The sequence below is a fragment of the Cyclopterus lumpus genome, chromosome 6 (assembly GCF_009769545.1).
Source record: "Cyclopterus lumpus isolate fCycLum1 chromosome 6, fCycLum1.pri, whole genome shotgun sequence".
Lineage (NCBI taxonomy): Eukaryota > Metazoa > Chordata > Actinopteri > Perciformes > Cyclopteridae > Cyclopterus > Cyclopterus lumpus.
The window spans coordinates 1,017,840-1,038,987 of NC_046971.1; the positions used below are offsets into that span (position 1 = coordinate 1,017,840).

General features: G+C 46.8%; 2 protein-coding genes across 5 annotated transcripts; both read left to right on the forward strand.

Moving 5' to 3' along the window:
• The first annotated feature begins 893 nt into the window (after nt 1-893).
• LOC117731921 (protein FAM3C-like) lies at nt 894-14,858 on the forward strand. 4 transcript variants are annotated; one of them, XM_034534479.1, is made up of 11 exons: nt 894-1,361; nt 1,452-1,477; nt 8,996-9,034; nt 9,441-9,539; nt 10,776-10,814; nt 10,889-10,997; nt 11,850-11,908; nt 13,144-13,194; nt 13,268-13,352; nt 13,909-14,032; nt 14,720-14,858. In XM_034534479.1, exons 3-11 carry the CDS (start codon nt 9,007-9,009, stop codon nt 14,804-14,806), a joined length of 681 nt encoding a protein of 226 aa, XP_034390370.1. In that variant the 5' UTR covers nt 894-1,361; nt 1,452-1,477; nt 8,996-9,006; the 3' UTR covers nt 14,807-14,858. The 4 variants fall into 4 exon arrangements, with proteins under 4 accessions (XP_034390370.1, XP_034390371.1, XP_034390369.1 ...); XM_034534480.1 differs by lacking the exon at nt 1,452-1,477; XM_034534478.1 differs by lacking the exon at nt 1,452-1,477 and having other exon boundaries at nt 894-1,315.
• A 912-nt stretch (nt 14,859-15,770) lies between these two features.
• Nucleotides 15,771-21,130, forward strand: actr6 (actin related protein 6). The gene is made up of 11 exons (XM_034535600.1): nt 15,771-16,017; nt 16,305-16,422; nt 16,507-16,575; nt 16,673-16,796; nt 16,877-17,012; nt 17,116-17,172; nt 18,674-18,772; nt 18,862-18,940; nt 19,028-19,199; nt 19,971-20,109; nt 20,518-21,130. Exons 1-11 carry the CDS (start codon nt 15,950-15,952, stop codon nt 20,645-20,647), a joined length of 1,191 nt encoding a protein of 396 aa, XP_034391491.1. The 5' UTR covers nt 15,771-15,949; the 3' UTR covers nt 20,648-21,130.
• Nucleotides 21,131-21,148: the final 18 nt, after the last annotated feature.

The following is a 21,148-nucleotide window of genomic DNA, read 5'->3' on the forward strand; positions in this document are numbered from 1 at the left end:
AGTTTGATTATTGCTCGTGTTCGTCCACGTTGGTGTCGCTTTCTCTGTTGGTCATCGGCCCTCGTGGTGCGTTCAGGCGCTCAAAGAAGATTTAAACTGATTCCTGTGTTTAAATAAACTATTAATAAGTATTCTGAATTAAAATGTTGTTATCGGGGTTAATGCCCTTTCTACCCGTTTCTGACTGTAGCTCATGGGCAGAGTGGTCGTCATGGTAACCACAAGTCCATCCCCATAGACGTCCATGTTGAAACGTTAAAACTAGAAAGAGATCACACTCAGCAGAACAAAGAGTCATCCATGAAGTTAAACTATAAAATAAAGTTCACGCTACCAAAGCTTTGACCAGCTAAATTAGTTTAGTATAGAAAAGAAACACAACGTAGTCGTCATGGTGACGTCTCATCGGTTTGTGGACGTTTTAAAGCCTCCAGTTTGACCTTTTGGCTGTCGCCATCTCACAGGAAGTGACCATGTATGGACTAGAGACCTGTCAATCACATTGTAGCGCTAAAGCATACCCTGCTTTATGGTCTGACTTCTATACAACCAGAGGAGTCGCCCCCTGGTGGTCAGGAGAGAGAATGCAGCTTTAACGCATGAAGCTTAGACTTCTATACAACCAGAGGAGTCGCCCCATGGTGGTCAGGAGAGAGAATGCAGCTTTAACACATGAAGCATAGACTTCTATACAACCAGAGGAGTCGCCCCCTGGTGGTCAGGAGAGAGAATGCAGCTTTAACGCATGAAGCTTAGACTTCTATACAACCAGAGGAGTCGCCCCCTGGTGGTCAGGAGAGAGAATGCAGCTTTAACACATGAAGCATAGACTTCTATACAACCAGAGGAGTCGCCCCCTGGTGGTCAGGAGAGAGAATGCAGCTTTAACACATGAAGCATAGACTTCTATACAACCAGAGGAGTCGCCCCCTGGTGGTTGTTTTGTGTCTTTTTGTGGTTGTTTTGTGTCTCTTTGTCATCCATGAAAGCACTAAAGTCACGATGGAGTTCAGACTGTTTAATAAACTCATTAAACTCACAACTCAGTCAGCCAATCAGAAAGCTGCTCTTCCTCAGATGAAGAACTAATAAAGTAAAATTATTAAAGTCACATTTGGAATTCAGGGCGCGTGTTTCCCTTTAAAAACTCTGAATCATTCACCTGATGATGTCATCACCAGGTGAGCTGTGGACTCTGACCCTCTGGTAGGTTGTAAACCAGGTCCTGGGCTCAGGAGGCGGAACCGGATCAACCGGTCTGTCTCCGGTTCCTGACGAGTTCTTTTCTCTTCTTTGTTCTCCTCGATGACAGAAGGTAAGATACTCCTGTCAGGTGTTCGCTGCTCTTTAGGAAACGACAGGTGAGTACTGGGAAGAACTTGTGAGGACTCATTATGAATTCAGACTTCTTTTATTTCTAGAAAGAAACATGTTGTGCATTTGTGTTGCAGCTGGAGCTGAATTAGAGAATTAACAGGTAGTTAATCTGGTAATATTCTTGTAATCTGGTAATTGTAGTTAATCTGGTGATAATCTGGTAATCTGTAATATGGTAATCTGTAGTTAATCTGGTAATAATCTGGTAATAATCTGGTAATCTGTAATAATCTGGTAATAATCGGGTAATCTGTAGTTAATCTGGTAATAATCTGGTAATAATCTGGTAATCAATGTGAATGTTTCAGACAAAACAAGCAATCTGAATTTTGTACTTTCAGCTCAAAATAAAAAATGTCATTCCTTTTTTTTCTGCGATGAAGAAGTTGATGAGGAGAAGGAGGAGGAGGAAGAAGTTGATTGATGGGGAGGATGAGGAGGAGGAGGAAGAAGTTGATTGATGGGGAGGATGAGGAGGAGGAGGAAGAAGTTGATTGATGGGGAGGATGAGGAGGAGGAGGAAGAAGTTGATTGATGGGAGGATGAGGAGGAGGAGGAAGAAGTTGATTGATGGGGAGGATGAGGAGGAGGAGGAAGAAGTTGATTGATGGGAGGATGAGGAGGAGGAGGAAGAAGTTGATTGATGGGGAGGATGAGGAGGAGGAGGAAGAAGTTGGTTGATGGGGAGGATGAGGAGGAGGAGGAAGAAGTTGATTGATGGGAGGATGAGGAGGAGGAGGAAGAAGTTGATTGATGGGGAGGATGAGGAGGAGGAGGAAGAAGTTGGTTGATGGGGAGGATGAGGAGGAAGAAGTTGATTGATGGGGAGGAGGAGGAGGAGGAGGAAGAAGTTGGTTGATGGGAGGATGAGGAGGAGGAAGAAGTTGGTTGATGGGAGGATGAGGAGGAAGAAGTTGGTTGATGGGGAGGATGAGGAGGAGGAGGAAGAAGTTGGTTGATGGGGAGGATGAGGAGGAGGAGGAAGAAGTTGGTTGATGGGAGGATGAGGAGGAGGAGGAAGAAGTTGGTTGATGGGGAGGATGAGGAGGAGGAGGAAGAAGTTGGTTGATGGGAGGAGGAGGAGGAAGAAGTTGGTTGATGGGGAGGATGAGGAGGAGGAGGAAGAAGTTGGTTGATGGGAGGATGAGGAGGAAGAAGTTGATTGATGGGGAGGAGGAGGAGGAGGAAGAAGTTGGTTGATGGGGAGGAGGAGGAGGAGGAGGAAGAAGTTGGTTGATGGGAGGATGAGGAGGAGGAGGAAGAAGTTGGTTGATGGGAGGATGAGGAGGAGGAGGAAGAAGTTGGTTGATGGGGAGGATGAGGAGGAGGATGAAGAAGTTGGTTGATGGGAGGAGGAGGAGGAAGAAGTTGGTTGATGGGGAGGATGAGGAGGAGGAGGAAGAAGTTGGTTGATGGGAGGATGAGGAGGAAGAAGTTGATTGATGGGGAGGAGGAGGAGGAGGAGGAAGAAGTTGGTTGATGGGGAGGAGGAGGAGGAGGAGGAAGAAGTTGGTTGATGGGAGGAGGAGGAGGAAGAAGTTGGTTGATGGGGAGGATGAGGAGGAGGAGGAAGAAGTTGGTTGATGGGGAGGATGAGGAGGAGGAGGAAGAAGTTGGTTGATGGGGAGGATGAGGAGGAGGAGGAAGAAGTTGGTTGATGGGAGGATGAGGAGGAGGAGGAAGAAGTTGGTTGATGGGGAGGAGGAGGAGGAGGAGGAAGAAGTTGGTTGATGGGGAGGATGAGGAGGAGGAGGAAGAAGTTGGTTGATGAGGAGGATGAGGAGGAGGAGGAAGAAGTTGGTTGATGGGGAGGATGAGGAGGAAGAAGTTGGTTGATGGGGAGGATGAGGAGGAGGAGGAAGAAGTTGGTTGATGGGAGGATGAGGAGGAGGAGGAAGAAGTTGGTTGATGGGGAGGATGAGGAGGAGGAGGAAGAAGTTGGTTGATGGGGAGGATGAGGAGGAGGAGGAAGAAGTTGGTTGATGGGAGGATGAGGAGGAGGAGGAAGAAGTTGGTTGATGGGGAGGATGAGGAGGAGGAGGAGGAAGAAGTTGGTTGATGGGAGGATGAGGAGGAGGAGGAAGAAGTTGGTTGATGGGGAGGATGAGGAGGAGGAGGAAGAAGTTGGTTGATGGGGAGGATGAGGAGGAGGAGGAAGAAGTTGGTTGATGGGGAGGATGAGGAGGAGGAGGAAGAAGTTGGTTGATGGGAGGATGAGGAGGAGGAGGAAGAAGTTGGTTGATGGGGAGGATGAGGAGGAGGAGGAAGAAGTTGGTTGATGGGAGGATGAGGAGGAAGAAGTTGATTGATGGGGAGGAGGAGGAGGAAGAAGTTGGTTGATGGGAGGATGAGGAGGAGGAGGAAGAAGTTGGTTGATGGGGAGGATGAGGAGGAGGAGGAAGAAGTTGGTTGATGGGGAGGATGAGGAGGAGGAGGAAGAAGTTGGTTGATGGGGAGGATGAGGAGGAGGAGGAAGAAGTTGGTTGATGAGGAGGATGAGGAGGAGGAGGAAGAAGTTGGTTGATGGGAGGATGAGGAGGAGGAGGAAGAAGTTGGTTGATGGGAGGATGAGGAGGAGGAGGAAGAAGTTGGTTGATGGGGAGGAGGAGGAGGAAGAAGTTGGTTGATGGGGAGGATGAGGAGGAGGAGGAAGAAGTTGGTTGATGGGGAGGAGGAGGAGGAAGAAGTTGATTGATGGGAGGATGAGGAGGAGGAGGAAGAAGTTGGTTGATGGGGAGGATGAGGAGGAGGAGGAAGAAGTTGGTTGATGGGAGGAGGAGGAGGAGGAAGAAGTTGGTTGATGGGGAGGATGAGGAGGAGGAGGAAGAAGTTGATTGATGGGAGGATGAGGAGGAGGAGGAAGAAGTTGGTTGATGGGGAGGAGGAGGAGGAAGAAGTTGGTTGATGGGGAGGATGAGGAGGAGGAGGAAGAAGTTGATTGATGGGAGGATGAGGAGGAGGAGGAAGAAGTTGGTTGATGGGGAGGATGAGGAGGAGGAGGAAGAAGTTGGTTGATGGGAGGATGAGGAAGAGGAGGAGGAGGAAGAAGTTGGTTGATGGGGAGGATGAGGAGGAGGAGGAAGAAGTTGGTTGATGGGGAGGATGAGGAGGAGGAGGAAGAAGTTGGTTGATGGGAGGATGAGGAGGAGGAGGAAGAAGTTGATTGATGGGAGGATGAGGAGGAGGAGGAAGAAGTTGGTTGATGGGAGGATGAGGAGGAGGAGGAAGAAGTTGATTGATGGGAGGATGAGGAGGAGGAGGAAGAAGTTGGTTGATGGGAGGATGAGGAGGAAGAAGAGGAAGACATTGATTGATGGGAGGATGAGGAGGAAGAGGAAGACGTTGATTGATGGGAGGATGAGGAGGAGGAGGAAGAAGTTGGTTGATGGGGAGGATGAGGAGGAGGAGGAAGAAGTTGGTTGATGGGGAGGATGAGGAGGAGGAGGAAGAAGTTGATTGATGGGAGGATGAGGAGGAGGAGGAAGAAGTTGGTTGATGGGGAGGATGAGGAGGAGGAGGAAGAAGTTGGTTGATGGGAGGAAGAGGAGGAGGAGGAAGAAGTTGGTTGATGGGGAGGATGAGGAGGAAGAAGTTGGTTGATGGGAGGATGAGGAGGAGGAGGAAGAAGTTGGTTGATGGGAGGATGAGGAGGAAGAAGTTGATTGATGGGGAGGATGAGGAGGAGGAGGAAGAAGTTGGTTGATGGGAGGATGAGGAGGAAGAAGAGGAAGACATTGATTGATGGGAGGATGAGGAGGAGGAAGAGGAAGACGTTGATTGATGGGAGGATGAGGAGGATGAGGAGGAAGAAGTTGATTGATGGGAGGATGAGGAGGAGGAGGAAGAAGTTGGTTGATGGGAGGATGAGGAGGAAGAAGAGGAAGACATTGATTGATGGGAGGATGAGGAGGAGGAAGAGGAAGACGTTGATTGATGGGAGGATGAGGAGGAGGAGGAAGAAGTTGGTTGATGGGGAGGATGAGGAGGAGGAGGAAGAAGTTGGTTGATGGGGAGGAGGAGGAGGAGGAGGAAGAAGTTGGTTGATGGGGAGGATGAGGAGGAGGAAGAGGAAGACGTTGATTGATGGGAGGATGAGGAGGAGGAGGAAGAAGTTGGTTGATGGGGAGGATGAGGAGGAGGAGGAAGAAGTTGGTTGATGAGGAGGATGAGGAGGAGGAGGAAGAAGTTGGTTGATGGGAGGATGAGGAGGAGGAGGAAGAAGTTGGTTGATGGGGAGGATGAGGAGGAGGAGGAAGAAGTTGGTTGATGGGGAGGATGAGGAGGAGGAGGAAGAAGTTGGTTGATGAGGAGGATGAGGAGGAGGAGGAAGAAGTTGGTTGATGGGGAGGATGAGGAGGAGGAGGAAGAAGTTGGTTGATGGGGAGGATGAGGAGGAGGAGGAAGAAGTTGGTTGATGGGGAGGATGAGGAGGAGGAGGAAGAAGTTGGTTGATGAGGAGGATGAGGAGGAGGAGGAAGAAGTTGGTTGATGGGAGGAGGAGGAGGAGGAAGAAGTTGGTTGATGGGGAGGATGAGGAGGAGGAGGAAGAAGTTGGTTGATGGGAGGATGAGGAGGAGGAGGAAGACGTTGATTGATGGGAGGATGAGGAGGAGGAGGAAGAAGTTGGTTGATGGGGAGGATGAGGAGGAGGAGGAAGAAGTTGGTTGATGGGGAGGATGAGGAGGAGGAGGAAGAAGTTGGTTGATGGGGAGGATGAGGAGGAGGAGGAGGAAGAAGTTGGTTGATGAGGAGGATGAGGAGGAGGAGGAAGAAGTTGGTTGATGGGAGGAGGAGGAGGAGGAAGAAGTTGGTTGATGGGGAGGATGAGGAGGAGGAGGAAGAAGTTGGTTGATGGGGAGGAGGAGGAGGAAGAAGTTGGTTGATGGGGAGGATGAGGAGGAGGAGGAAGAAGTTGATTGATGGGAGGATGAGGAGGAGGAGGAAGAAGTTGGTTGATGGGGAGGATGAGGAGGAGGAGGAAGAAGTTGGTTGATGGGAGGATGAGGAAGAGGAGGAGGAAGAAGTTGGTTGATGGGGAGGATGAGGAGGAAGAAGTTGGTTGATGGGAGGATGAGGAGGAAGAAGTTGGTTGATGGGGAGGATGAGGAGGAGGAGGAAGAAGTTGGTTGATGGGGAGGATGAGGAGGAGGAGGAAGAAGTTGGTTGATGGGAGGATGAGGAGGAGGAGGAAGAAGTTGGTTGATGGGAGGATGAGGAGGAAGACGTTGATTGATGGGAGGATGAGGAGGAGGAGGAAGAAGTTGGTTGATGGGGAGGATGAGGAGGAGGAGGAAGAAGTTGGTTGATGGGGAGGAGGAGGAGGAGGAGGAAGAAGTTGGTTGATGAGGAGGATGAGGAGGAGGAGGAAGAAGTTGGTTGATGAGGAGGATGAGGAGGAGGAGGAAGAAGTTGGTTGATGAGGAGGATGAGGAGGAGGAGGAAGAAGTTGGTTGATGGGGAGGAGGAGGAGAAAGAAGTTGGTTGATGGGGAGGATGAGGAGGAGGAGGAAGAAGTTGGTTGATGGGGAGGATGAGGAGGAGGAGGAAGAAGTTGGTTGATGGGGAGGATGAGGAGGAGGAGGAAGAAGTTGGTTGATGGGGAGGATGAGGAGGAGGAGGAAGAAGTTGGTTGATGAGGAGGATGAGGAGGAGGAGGAAGAAGTTGGTTGATGGGAGGAGGAGGAGGAGGAAGAAGTTGGTTGATGGGAGGATGAGGAGGAGGAGGAAGAAGTTGGTTGATGGGAGGATGAGGAGGAGGAGGAGGAAGAAGTTGGTTGATGGGGAGGAGGAGGAGGAAGAAGTTGGTTGATGGGAGGATGAGGAGGAGGAGGAAGAAGTTGGTTGATGGGAGGATGAGGAGGAGGAAGAGGAAGACGTTGATTGATGGGGAGGAGGAGGAGGAAGAAGTTGGTTGATGGGAGGATGAGGAGGAGGAGGAAGAAGTTGGTTGATGGGAGGATGAGGAGGAGGAGGAAGAAGTTGATTGATGGGAGGATGAGGAGGAAGACGTTGATTGATGGGAGGATGAGGAGGAGGAGGAAGAAGTTGATTGATGGGGAGGAGGAGGAGGAGGAGGAAGAAGTTGATTGATGGGAGGATGAGGAGGAGGAGGAAGAAGTTGATTGATGGGAGGATGAGGAGGAGGAGGAAGAAGTTGATTGATGGGAGGATGAGGAGGAAGACGTTGATTGATGGGAGGATGAGGAGGAGGAGGAAGAAGTTGATTGATGGGGAGGAGGAGGAGGAGGAGGAAGAAGTTGATTGATGGGAGGATGAGGAGGAGGAGGAAGAAGTTGATTGATGGGAGGATGAGGAGGAGGAGGAAGAAGTTGGTTGATGGGAGGATGAGGAGGAGGAGGAAGAAGTTGATTGATGGGAGGATGAGGAGGAGGAGGAAGAAGTTGATTGATGGGAGGATGAGGAGGAGGAGGAAGAAGTTGGTTGATGGGAGGATGAGGAGGAGGAGGAAGAAGTTGATTGATGGGAGGATGAGGAGGAAGACGTTGATTGATGGGAGGATGAGGAGGAAGACGTTGATTGATGGGAGGATGAGGAGGAGGAGGAAGAAGTTGATTGATGGGGAGGATGAGGATGAGGAGGAAGACGTTGATTGATGGGAGGAGGAGGAGGAAGAAGTTGATTGATGGGAGGATGAGGATGAGGAGGAAGACGTTGATTGATGGGAGGAGGAGGAGGAGGAGGAAGAAGTTGATTGATGGGAGGAGGAGGAGGAAGACGTTGATTGATGGGAGGATGAGGAGGAAGACGTTGATTGATGGGAGGATGAGGAGGAAGACGTTGATTGATGGGAGGATGAGGAGGAAGAAGTTGGTTGATGGGGAGGAGGAGGAGGAAGAAGTTGATTGATGGGAGGATGAGGAGGAAGACGTTGATTGATGGGAGGATGAGGAGGAAGACGTTGATTGATGGGAGGATGAGGAGGAGGAGGAAGAAGTTGATTGATGGGGAGGATGAGGAGGAGGAGGAAGAAGTTGATTGATGGGAGGATGAGGAGGAAGACGTTGATTGATGGGAGGATGAGGAGGAAGACGTTGATTGATGGGAGGATGAGGAGGAGGAGGAAGAAGTTGATTGATGGGGAGGATGAGGATGAGGAGGAAGACGTTGATTGATGGGAGGAGGAGGAGGAAGAAGTTGATTGATGGGAGGATGAGGATGAGGAGGAAGACGTTGATTGATGGGAGGAGGAGGAGGAGGAGGAAGAAGTTGATTGATGGGAGGAGGAGGAGGAAGACGTTGATTGATGGGAGGATGAGGAGGAAGACGTTGATTGATGGGAGGATGAGGAGGAAGACGTTGATTGATGGGAGGATGAGGAGGAGGAAGAAGTTGATTGATGGGAGGATGAGGAGGAGGAGGAAGACGTTGATTGATGGGAGGATGAGGAGGAGGAGGAAGACGTTGATTGATGGGAGGATGAGGAGGAGGAAGAAGTTGATTGATGGGAGGATGAGGAGGAGGAGGAAGACGTTGATTGATGGGAGGATGAGGAGGAGGAGGAAGAAGTTGATTGATGGGAGGATGAGGAGGAAGACGTTGATTGATGGGAGGATGATTCTTCCTACATTTGTCATCCTTCCTGTGTTTTCTTTTTTAGGGAAACCAAAAATGGCAATACGACAAAACTTCAGAGGAAGTAAGTTTTCTTTCTCTGTGTGTTTGTTTATATGTTTGTTTGTTTATTTGTGTCTTTGTTTATGTGTTTGTTTATGTATTTGTTTGTTTATGTGTGTGTTTACTTCCTAATTGATTACATAACTGATGAGTGAACCTTCAGTTACGTAACTATGTGAGTCATACATGTGTTCATGTCTTATTATTATTTTAATATAAAAGATGAAAGAGACACAGAGAGTAAAATAGATGTTTGTCAAATCTTTAAGTTTCTCACAGACATAAAATAATTCAAAACAAATCAAACGTGAAGCTCTGAAACAAGTTACTTTAAATGAGTCAAACTGTTCAGTATTAATTATTATTAGAGAGAAGAAGGTCTTTCATTTGACTGGTGGAACTGATGTCTGAGGCTCCGCCTCCTGCAGGGGGTCTACGGGTCCTGCTGGTCCTGCTGGTCCTGGTGCCGGTGGTGGTTTTTATGACCCTCGTCCTGCAGAAGACCAGAGACCTCAAAGGCCTCAGAGGTAGGAACGTGTGGTCCATGGGTTCTTATGGGAGTCGTTAGTATTACCAGAGTATCAGAGTATGAGAGTATGAGAGTATCAGAGTATCAGAGTATGAGAGTATCAGAGTATCAGAGTATCAGAGTATCAGAGTATCAGAGTATCAGAGTATGAGAGTATGAGAGTATCAGAGTATCAGAGTATCAGAGTATGAGAGTATCAGAGTATGAGAGTATCAGAGTATCAGAGTATGAGAGTATGAGAGTATCAGAGTATGAGAGTATGAGAGTATCAGAGTATGAGAGTATGAGAGTATGAGAGTATGAGAGTATCAGAGTATGAGAGTATGAGAGTATCAGAGTATGAGAGTATGAGAGTATCAGAGTATGAGAGTATCAGAGTATCAGAGTATGAGAGTATGAGAGTATGAGAGTATCAGAGTATGAGAGTATGAGAGTATGAGAGTATCAGAGTATCAGAGTATCATAGTATGAGAGTATGAGAGTATGAGAGTATGAGAGTATCAGAGTATCAGAGTATTATAGTATCAGAGTATGAGAGTATGAGAGTATCAGAGTATCATAGTATGAGAGTATGAGAGTATGAGAGTATGAGAGTATCAGAGTATCAGAGTATTATAGTATCAGAGTATGAGAGTATGAGAGTATCATAGTATCATAGTATGAGAGTATCATAGTATTATAGTATGAGAGTATCAGAGTATTATAGTATCAGAGTATGAGAGTATGAGAGTATTATAGTATCAGAGTATTATAGTATCAGAGTATGAGAGTATGAGAGTATCATAGTATCATAGTATGAGAGTATGAGAGTATCATAGTATCATAGTATGAGAGTATCAGAGTATCAGAGTATTATAGTATCAGAGTATGAGAGTATCATAGTATTATAGTATCAGAGTATCAGAGTATTATAGTATGAGAGTATCATAGTATCAGAGTATCAGAGTATCAGAGTATTATAGTATGAGAGTATCAGAGTATCAGAGTATCATAGTATCAGAGTATGAGAGTATCAGAGTATTATAGTATCATAGTATCATAGTATCAGAGTATCATAGTATCAGAGTATCAGAGTATCATAGTATCAGAGTATCAGAGTATCATAGTATCAGAGTATCAGAGTATCAGAGTAACCCTGGTCATCACCATAATATATATAATATAATATTATACATATATTATTTATTCTATAATATATATATAATACTACTTTATTACTTAATTACCTCTGCAGACTCTGAAGCGTCCAGCCGGATCAAGACACCCTCTAAAGGTCAGTGATCACCGGACCCGATCAGGATCAGCCAGGTGATGCTGATCGGGGTCTGAACCCTGTCCCCTCTCCAGCCGGACTGTGTGTCCTGAAGAGAGACTGTCCGGAGGACTCCTTCAGCTTCTTCATCCGGACCGGAGCCGCCAACGTCATAGCTCCAAGGATCTGCCTCCAGAACCAGCTGTAGGTGTTGCACCAGGAAACGTCCCCCTCAAGCACAGAGAGCACCGTGGTGATGCTGATCTGGTCCTCTGGTCCTCTGGTCCTCTGGTCCTTGTGGTGTTCTAGGCCTCTCGTCCTTCTTGTCCCTCTGGTCCTCTGGTCCTCTGGTCCTTGTGGTGTTCTAGGCCTCTCGTCCTTCTTGTCCCTCTGGTCCTCTGGTCCTCTGGTCCTCTGGTCCTCTGGTCCTTGTGGTGTTCTAGGCCTCTCGTCCTTCTTGTCCCTCTGGTCCTCTGGTCCTCTGGTCCTTGTGGTGTTCTAGGCCTCTCGTCCTTCTTGTCCCTCTGGTCCTCTGGTCCTCTGGTCCTTGTGGTGTTCTAGGCCTCTCGTCCTTCTTGTCCCTCTGGTCCTCTGGTCCTCTGGTCCTTGTGGTGTTCTAGGCCTCTCGTCCTTCTTGTCCCTCTGGTCCTCTGGTCCTCTGGTCCTTGTGGTGTTCTAGGCCTCTCGTCCTTCTTGTCCCTCTGGTCCTCTGGACTCTTCTGGTCCTTTGGTCCTTCTTGTTCCTCTGGGCCTCTGGTCTCTCTGGTCCTCTAGACTATTCTGGTCCCTCTTCAGCTCTGGTCCCTCTGGCCCTCTGGTCCTCTGGACTCTTCTGGTCCTTTGGTCCTTCTTGTTCCTCTGGTCCTCCGGTCTCTCTGGTCCTCTAGACTATTCTGGTCCCTCTTCAGTTCTGGTCTCTCTGGTCCTCTGGACTCTTCTGGTCCTTTGGTCCTTCTTGTTCCTCTGGTCCTCCGGTCTCTCTGGTCCACTGGACTCTTCTGGTCCCCCTTCAGCTCTGGTGGATCAGCTGGTACTGACAGTAGACCCTCTCCTCAGGGTTCTTGGAGTGGTCTTGAACAACGCGGGTCGTGGAATCAACATAGTTCTGATCAACGGTGAGTGTTGAGATGCTTATCAATGGTTATCGATGGTTATTGATGGTTATTGATGGTTATCGATGGTTATCGATGGTTATTGATGGTTATCAATGCTTATCGATGGTTGTTGATGGTTATCGATGGTTATCGATGGTTATTGATGGTTATCAATGGTTATCGATGGTTATTGATGGTTATTGATGGTTATCGATGGTTATTGATGGTTATCAATGCTTATCGATGCTTATCGATGGTTATTGATGGTAATCGATGCTTATCGATGGTTATTGATGGTTATCGATGGTTATTGATGGTTATCAATGCTTATCGATGGTTGTTGATGGTTATCGATGGTTATCGATGGTTATTGATGGTTATCAATGGTTATCGATGGTTATTGATGGTTATTGATGGTTATCGATGGTTATTGATGGTTATCAATGCTTATTGATGCTTATCGATGGTTATTGATGGTTATCGATGGTTATTGATGGTTATCGATGCGTGTCGATGGTTATTTATGCTTATTGATGGTTATCAATGGTTATCGATGGTTATTGATGGTTATCGATGGTTATTGATGGTTATCAATGGTTATCGATGGTTATTGATGGTTATTGATGGTTATCGATGGTTGTTGATGCTTATCGATGGTTATCAATGGTTATCGATGGTTATTGATGCTTATCGATGGTTATTGATGGTTATCGATGCGTGTCGATGGTTATTGATGGTTATTGATGGTTGTTGATGCTTATCAATGGTTATTGATGGTTATCAATGCTTATTGATGCTTATCGATGGTTATTGATGGTTATCAATGCTTATTGATGCTTATTGATGGTTATCAATGGTTATTGATGGTTATCAATGGTTATTGATGGTTATCAATGGTTATCGATGGTTATTGATGGTTATTGATGGTTATCGATGGTTATTGATGCTTATCGATGGTTATTGATGGTTATCAATGCTTATCGATGGTTATTGATGGTTATCGATATTTATTTATGCTTATTGATGGTTATCGATGCTTATCGATGGTTATTTATGCTTATTGATGGTTATTGATGCGTATCGATGGTTATTTATGCTTATTGATGGTTATCGATGCTTATCGATATTTATTTATGCTTATTGATGGTTATCGATGCTTATCGATGGTTATTTATGCTTATCGATGGTTATTGATGGTTATCGATGCGTATTGATCGCTGGTAGACGAGCGTCTCTAAGGTCTCTGTCCCCAACAGGCACGACGGGAGGCGTCCTGAAGACGGGTCACTTTGACATGTATGGGGGCGGTACGTAGACCTGATCCAGCACCATGTGGTTCTGGGTCTTTGGGGGAAGTCTGACAGGACCTTTGTGTTCCAGATGTGGACCCTCTCCTGGAGTTCCTGAAGAGCATGGAGGCGGGTTCTGTAGTGCTGATGGCGTCCTACGACGACCCATCAACCAGGTCAAAGCGATCGATTATTAACATGATCAATAATACATACACATTACCAATATTATCAATAATACATAGATATTATTAACATGATCAATAATACATACACATTACCAATATTATCAATAATACATAGATATTATTAACATGATCAATAATACATACACATTACCAATATTATCAATAATACATAGATATTATTAACATGATCAATAACACATCAACATTATCAATATTATCAATAATACATAGATATTATTAACATGATCAATAACACATCAACATTATCAATATTATCAATAATACATAGATATTATTAACATGATCAATAATACATCAACATGATCAATAACACATCAACATTATCAATATTATCAATAATACATAGATATTATTAACATGATCAATAACACATCAACATTATCAATATTATCAATAATACATAGATATTATTAACATGATCAATAATACATACACATTACCAATATCATCAATAATGCACAGATATTATTAACATGATGGCGTATTGATTAGTATTGGTATTAGTATTGGTTTGTGTGCTCAGGTTGACTCAGGAGGCGAGGCAGCTGATCGCTGAACTGGGAAGCTCTGCTGTGAAGTCACTGGGATTCAGAGATAACTGGGTGTTTGTTGGTGGGAAAGGGGCGTCGGCTTCGAGCTTTGAGAAGGTAACGACTCATATTCATAGCTAACTGGCTAACCATTGCTAAAGGGTCATTAGGCTGCAGCTATGCTACGCTAACTGGCTAACCATTGCTAAAGGGTCATCAGGCTGCAGCTATGCTAAGCTAACTGGCTAACCATTGCTAAAGGGTCATTAGGCTGCAGCTATGCTACGCTAACTGGCTAACCATTGCTAAAGGGTCATCAGGCTGCAGCTATGCTAAGCTAACTGGCTAACCATTGCTAAAGGGTCATAGGCTGCAGCTATGCTAAGCTAACTGGCTAACCATTGCTAAAGGGTCATTAGGCTGCAGCTATGCTACGCTAACTGGCTAACCATTGCTAAAGGGTCATTAGGCTGCAGCTATGCTAAGCTAACTGGCTAACCATTGCTAAAGGGTTATTAGGCTGCAGCTATGCTAAGCTAACTGGCTAACCATTGCTAAAGGGTCATTAGGCTGCAGCTATGCTAAGCTAACTGGCTAACCATTGCTAAAGGGTCATTAGGCTGCAGCTATGCTAAGCTAACTGGCTATCCATAAGGCTGCAGCTGAGATTTAACTTTTAGGTTCTTCGTTAAACGTTAATAAAGTGTTTCCTGGTGCTTTATGATCCGTTCACTATCGCACATAAAAACAAGACAAATATGAGCATTAACATAAAGACGCCTTTTCTCTCTTTGATGTTTTCAGCTGCTAAAGAACAACAACAACAATAAATACGAGAACTGGCCCGAGCTCATCGAGATCCAGGGATGCATCCCCAGATACCTGGGGTGAGGAGGAGGAGGAGGAGGAGGAGGAGGAGGAGGAGGAGGAAGAGGAAGAAGAGGAAGAAGAAGAGGAAGAAGAGGAGGAGGAGGAGGAGGAGGACTGCAGCATGATCAGGGGAACCGGAGGAACCTTCCTCAACTGTTACTCTGACAACGAAGGAAGAGACATTTCCATTGAGGTCTGGCAGGTCCATCTGGATGTAACTCCATACCATATATAATATATATTTACATATATTATATTAATATATTAAATAAAATATATATACATATTATATATATTGTAAATATATTATATATTTGATATAATATATTAATATAATATATATATTATTAATATAATATATGTAAATATATTATAATTTATGTAAATATATATATATACATATAATGTATAATATATATGTGTGTATATATAATGCAACATTATATCTATATATATAAAATGTATTAATGAATATATAAATACATTCATTAATATATAATGTATTGCATTGATTTATATATGTAATAATATATGTATACATACATATATAATATTGTATTTATATAATATTATATATATATATACAGTATATATAAATGACTTATTTGTTATTGTTTATTTATGTATTTCACTCTATGATTATATATAAATGTTTTTGTTTATTATTTTTGATTAAATCTATATTATGTATCTTATATTTAATTCATTTCAATTCAGTTTATTTTGTATAGCCCAAAATCACAACCTCCCCTCAAAGGGCTTTACAATCTGTACACATACGACATCCCTGACCTTTGACCTCACATCGGATCAGGAACAACTCCCCAAAAAACAGAAAAAAACTTTCACGGGTAAAAAATGTGTTTTTCAATAATTAATCATTAAAACATATATTTTTGCGGACGAGCGGAACTTGACGAGACCTGTTTCCACCCGAACAGTATTCCAAAAGGCCCACCGGAAACAGACGTCACCGGAAACAGACGTCTGTTTCCGGTGACGTCTGTTTCCGGTGGGCTTGACGCTCTGCTGATTGGCTGATTGACCGAGCTCAACGAAGTCTTGATGGCGGAGCGTCTCGTCGGAGCGGAGAAACGTCCCGTCGGCCTCCCGGAGGAGTGAACTCGACTCGCTCACGTTCAGGAGTTCATTCCGGAGGATAAAATGGCGACTTTAGTTCTGGACAACGGAGCCTACACCGCGAAGATCGGCTACAGCCAGGACAAAGTCCGGTAACGTACAACACACACGGTGCGAGCCTCCGGTGTTACGGTTTAAAAGGGCCGCCCGGAACACCGGAAGTTTAGGATGTTGTGTTGTTGTTTTTCTCAAAACAAGAGCCACAATCACAGGCCTGTGAATAGAAGTCGTCTTCATCAGCATTTGAATACACAATGTTTTACTGTATATTTATAATGCTGGAGTTATTGTTGTTATTTATCTTTTAGCTCTAAGCACAAAGCTTCTCACAACAACAACAACAACAACAAAGGCAGCATGTTTGTTGTTCTCTCCTCAGCGTCATCCCAAACTGCCAGTTCCGCTCCAAGACGTCCAGATTAAAAACCTTCACAGCCAATCAGCTGGATGAGATCAAAGACCCTTCAGGCCTCTTTTACATCCTCCCCTTCCAGAAGGTGAGCCCGCGGGACCCGTGGGGGGGTCATCGGGGTCCCACCTGGACTCGTAGCGGTCTCACTGACTCTCTGCTCTCCCCTCAGGGTTACCTGGTCAACTGGGATGTCCAGAGGAAAGTCTGGGACCACCTGTTCGGAAAGGAGATGTTCAAGGTTCCTCGTTTCTTTCAGAGTATTCTCTCTCTCTCTCTCTCTCTTTCTCTCTCTCTGATGTGGTTTCTGCTCCTCTGCCGGGGGGTTCTGGGTCCAGGTGGACTTCGTAGACACCAGCGTCATCATCACCGAGCCGTACTTCAACTTCTCCTCCATCCAGGAGTCCATGAACGAGATCCTGTTCGAGGAGTACCAGTTCCAGTCGGCCCTCCGGATAAACGGTGAGTCCGGCCCCTGAACCTCAAACCCCGAACCTCATTACCCACGATGCAACTCTTCATGTGTGTGTGTGTGTCTCCAGCCGGCTCCCTGGCTGCTCACCACTTCTTCCACTCTCACCCGTCGGCGCTCTGCTGCCTGCTGGTCGACAGCGGCTTCTCCTTCACGCACGTCGCCCCGTATTGCCGCAGCAAGAAGATGAAGGACGGCATCCGCCGGTCAGATTCCGCCTACTATTCACCTGCACCAGCATGACAACAACAACAACAACAACAACAACAACAACAACGAGATGACCGGTGGCTTTGTTTCCCCCTCCAGGGTCAATGTAGGAGGGAAGCTGCTGACCAATCACCTGAAGGAGATCATCTCTTACCGGTGAGGCTCTCTGGGTCCCAGTGCTCTCAAAGGTCACGGGCCTCTGTTCTCAAAGGTCACGGGCCTCTGTTCTCAAAGGTCACGGGCCTCTGCTCTCAAAGGTCACGGGCCTCTGCTCTCAAAGGTCACGGGCCTCTGCTCTCAAAGGTCACGGGCCTCTGCTCTCAAAGGTCACAGGCCTCTGTTCTCAAAGGTCACGGGCCTCTGTTCTCAAAGGTCACGGGCCTCTGCTCTCAAAGGTCACGGGCCTCTGTTCTCAAAGGTCACGGGCCTCTGTTCTCAAAGGTCACGGGCCTCTGTTCTCAAAGGTCACGGGCCTCTGCTCTCAAAGGTCACAGGCCTCTGTTCTCAAAGGTCACGGGCCTCTGTTCTCAAAGGTCACGGGCCTCTGCTCTCAAAGGTCACGGGCCTCTGTTCTCAAAGGTCACGGGCCTCTGTTCTCAAAGGTCACGGGCCTCTGTTCTCAAAGGTCACGGGCCTCTGTTCTCAAAGGTCACGGGCCTCTGCTCTCAAAGGTCACGGGCCTCTGTTCTCAAAGGTCACAGGCCTCTGCTCTCAAAGGTCACGGGCCTCTGCTCTCAAAGGTCACGGGCCTCTGTTCTCAAAGGTCACGGGCCTCTGCTCTCAAAGGTCACAGGCCTCTGTTCTCAAAGGTCACGGGCCTCTGTTCTCAAAGGTCACGGGCCTCTGTTCTCAAAGGTCACGGGCCTCTGTTCTCAAAGGTCACGGGCCTCTGCTCTCAAAGGTCACGGGCCTCTGTTCTCAAAGGTCACGGGCCTCTGTTCTCAAAGGTCACGGGCCTCTGCTCTCAAAGGTCACGGGCCTCTGCTCTCAAAGGTCACGGGCCTCTGTTCTCAAAGGTCACGGGCCTCTGTTCTCAAAGGTCACGGGCCTCTGCTCTCAAAGGTCACAGGCCTCTGTTCTCAAAGGTCACGGGCCTCTGTTCTCAAAGGTCACGGGCCTCTGCTCTCAAAGGTCACGGGCCTCTGTTCTCAAAGGTCACGGGCCTCTGCTCTCAAAGGTCACGGGCCTCTGCTCTCAAAGGTCACGGGCCTCTGCTCTCAAAGGTCACGGGCCTCTGCTCTCAAAGGTCACGGGCCTCTGCTCTCAAAGGTCACGGGCCTCTGTTCTCAAAGGTCACGGGCCTCTGTTCTCAATGGTCACGGGCCTCTGTTCTCAAAGGTCACGGGCCTCTGTTCTCAAAGGTCACGGGCCTCTGTTCTCAAAGGTCACAGGCCTCTGTTCTCAATGGTCACGGGCCTCTGTTCTCAAAGGTCACGGGCCTCTGTTCTCAAAGGTCACGGGCCTCTGCTCTCAAAGGTCACGGGCCTCTGCTCTCAAAGGTCACGGGCCTCTGTTCTCAAAGGTCACGGGCCTCTCTCAAAGGTCACGGGCCTCTGTTCTCAAAGGTCATGGGCCTCTCTCAAAGGTCACAGGCCTCTGTTCTCAAAGGTCATGGGCCTCTCTCAAAGGTCACAGGCCTCTCCTCTCTCTCCTCCAGCCAGCTGCACGTGATGGATGAAACCCACGTGATCAACCAGGTGAAGGAGGACGTCTGCTACGTGTCGCAGCAGTTCTTCAAAGACATGGAGGTTTCTCAGTGAGTCCACTTCAACTAAACATTCAGGAGCCGCAAAGCCTTCTGGGAAAGGAGCCGGGCGTCATTGTTGTTGTTGTTGTCGTTGTCAGGATGAAGGGCGAGGAGAACACGGTGGTGAGGGACTACGTCCTCCCAGACTTCAGCTCCATCAAGAAGGGCTTCTGCAAGGTGAGAACAGACTGTGAGAAGTACTCCTATCGTAGTATTTGTACATCGAGACGAGTCCTCCACCCCCCCCTCTCCCCCCCCCCCCAGCCTCCAGACGAGATGGTCTTCAGTGGGAAGTACAAGACCGGAGAGCAGATCCTGCGTTTGGCCAACGAGCGCTTCGCCGTCCCCGAGATGCTCTTCCACCCGTCGGACATCGGCCTCCAGGATATGGGGGTCCCCGAGGCCATCGTGGACTCCATCCAGTCCCTGCCTGAAGGTCGTTAACCCGCTGGTCCTCAGAGGTCCTCAGAGGTCCTCAGAGGTCCTCAGAGGTCATTAGAGGTCATTAGAGGTCATTAGAGGTCCTCAGAGGTCATTAGAGGTCCTCAGAGGTCATTAGAGGTCCTCAAAATGTGTGTGTCTTTGTGTGTCTTTGTGTGCGTGTGTGTGCGTGTGTCTTTGTGTGTGTCTTTGTGTGTGTGTGTGTGTCTTTGTGTGTGTCTTTGTGTGTGTCTTTGTGTGTGTGTGTGTGTGTGTGTTTGTGTGCGTTTGTGTTTGCTTGTGTGTGTGTGTGTGCGTGTGTCTTTGTGTTTGCGTGTGTTTGTGTGTGTGTGCGTGTGTGTGTCTTTGTGTTTGCGTGTGTTTGTGTGTGTGTGCGCGTGTGTTTGTGTGCATGTGTGTCTTTTTGTGTGCGTTTGTGTTTGCGTGTGTCTTTGTGTTTGTGTGCGTTTGTGTTTGCGTGTGTGTGCGTGTGTCTTTGTGTTTGCGTGTGTGTTTGTGTGTGTGTGTGTGTGCGTGTGTCTTTGTGTTTGCGTGTGTGTTTGTGTGTGTGCGTGTGTCTTTGTGTTTGCGTGTGTGTTTGTGTGTGTGCGTGTGTCTTTGTGTTTGCGTGTGTGTTTGTGTGTGTGTGTGTGTGCGTGTGTGTTTGTGTGCATGTGTGTCTTTGTGTGTGTGTGTGTGTCTTTGTGTGTGTCTTTGTGTCTTTGTGTGTGTGCTACTCAGAACATTGATAGCACAACATTAAAGTGTGTCTTGGTCCCGCCTCCAGAGATGCACGCCCACTTCTACCAGAACGTCGTCCTGATTGGAGGCAACTCTCTGTTCGTCGGCTTCAGGGAGCGGCTGGAGGCGGAGTTACGGTCGCTGGCCCCCGCCCACCTGCCCGTCGCCGTCCTCCAACCCGCAAAGTAGGTTGTTACGGCGCTCTGTTTGAGGGGGCGGAGCCTCCCAGAGAACGTTGAGAACCACATGAACTTCAGAGGGAAGTCTTCTGCACATGTTCTCTAGTAGAACAATTCATTATTAATGTCTCCAGTAAAAATAATGTGGACGTGTGCTGCAGGACCTAACCAGCAATCTAGTGCATTATGGGAAATGTAGGCACCAGGAATGCCTGGAATAAAAGAGATCTGATTCCATCTGATCTTCTTTTTAAAGTTGATTATGTTAAATGGTGATGAATTAATTTAAGGACATAAATATTTATGATTTATGAGGTAAATAAAAAGGTGAATGAAATAATATCAGCAGTTATATTGAGAGTATGTTTATTTAAAGTTCAAAGAGATGATTAATGTGTTCATCTGGTCCTGCAGTCCCATCTGTTACTCGTGGGAAGGGGGCCAGCTGCTGGCTCACAGTCCGGACTACGACGAGGTCCTGGTGACCCGGGACGACTACGAGGAGAACGGACACTTCATCTGCGAGGAGAAGTTTGACATTTGACTGAAGCGTCGTGGACTTTAAAACGTGGAACAATAACATGTGTTGTTTTTCTACAGTTATTTTTAATTTTATTTTATACTCGTGTCTGTTTTTCTAAGCTGTCAATCAAACATTGTGGCCTCAATCTCTTTAATTCTCAGTAAACTCTGAAATGACTTCATAAGTTTGATTTAAGAAGACTTAATAATGTCTACGTGTTTGAATGATGCTTTTATTTTGAAGGACTTGTCTTCACTGACAGATGTTCTTTAGTTAAGAGACTGAACGTTCAACTGGAGGAGACCAAGAAGAAGAGATCATCTGGAAGGTTTAAACAAGAACAGCTTCCTGTTTCAGAGCCAAGAGTTTCACAATAAAAGCGTCCGAGAACGAGCTGGACTTCATCAAAGCTCTTCAGACATCACAATATATCAGCTGATCTCATCACCGTTTAAACCTCTTCAATCAATATTTACTGATCAATAAACACCCCGTTCAACAGGATTCTGTCTTTCACACGTA

Coding starts and splice junctions, on each gene's coding strand:
- LOC117731921 (XM_034534476.1), top strand. CDS start 8,920: ATGAGGAGGAAGACGTTGATTGATGGGAGGATGATTCTTCCTACATTT. Junction 10,998..11,849: donor ATCTGCCTCCAGAACCAGCT/GTAGGTGTTGCA, acceptor CCCTCTCCTCAG/GGTTCTTGGAGTGGTCTTGA. Junction 14,033..14,719: donor CGGCTTCGAGCTTTGAGAAG/GTAACGACTCAT, acceptor TGATGTTTTCAG/CTGCTAAAGAACAACAACAA.
- actr6 (XM_034535600.1), top strand. CDS start 15,950: ATGGCGACTTTAGTTCTGGACAACGGAGCCTACACCGCGAAGATCGGC. Junction 16,018..16,304: donor TACAGCCAGGACAAAGTCCG/GTAACGTACAAC, acceptor TTCTCTCCTCAG/CGTCATCCCAAACTGCCAGT. Junction 18,941..19,027: donor TCAAGAAGGGCTTCTGCAAG/GTGAGAACAGAC, acceptor CCCCCCCCCCAG/CCTCCAGACGAGATGGTCTT.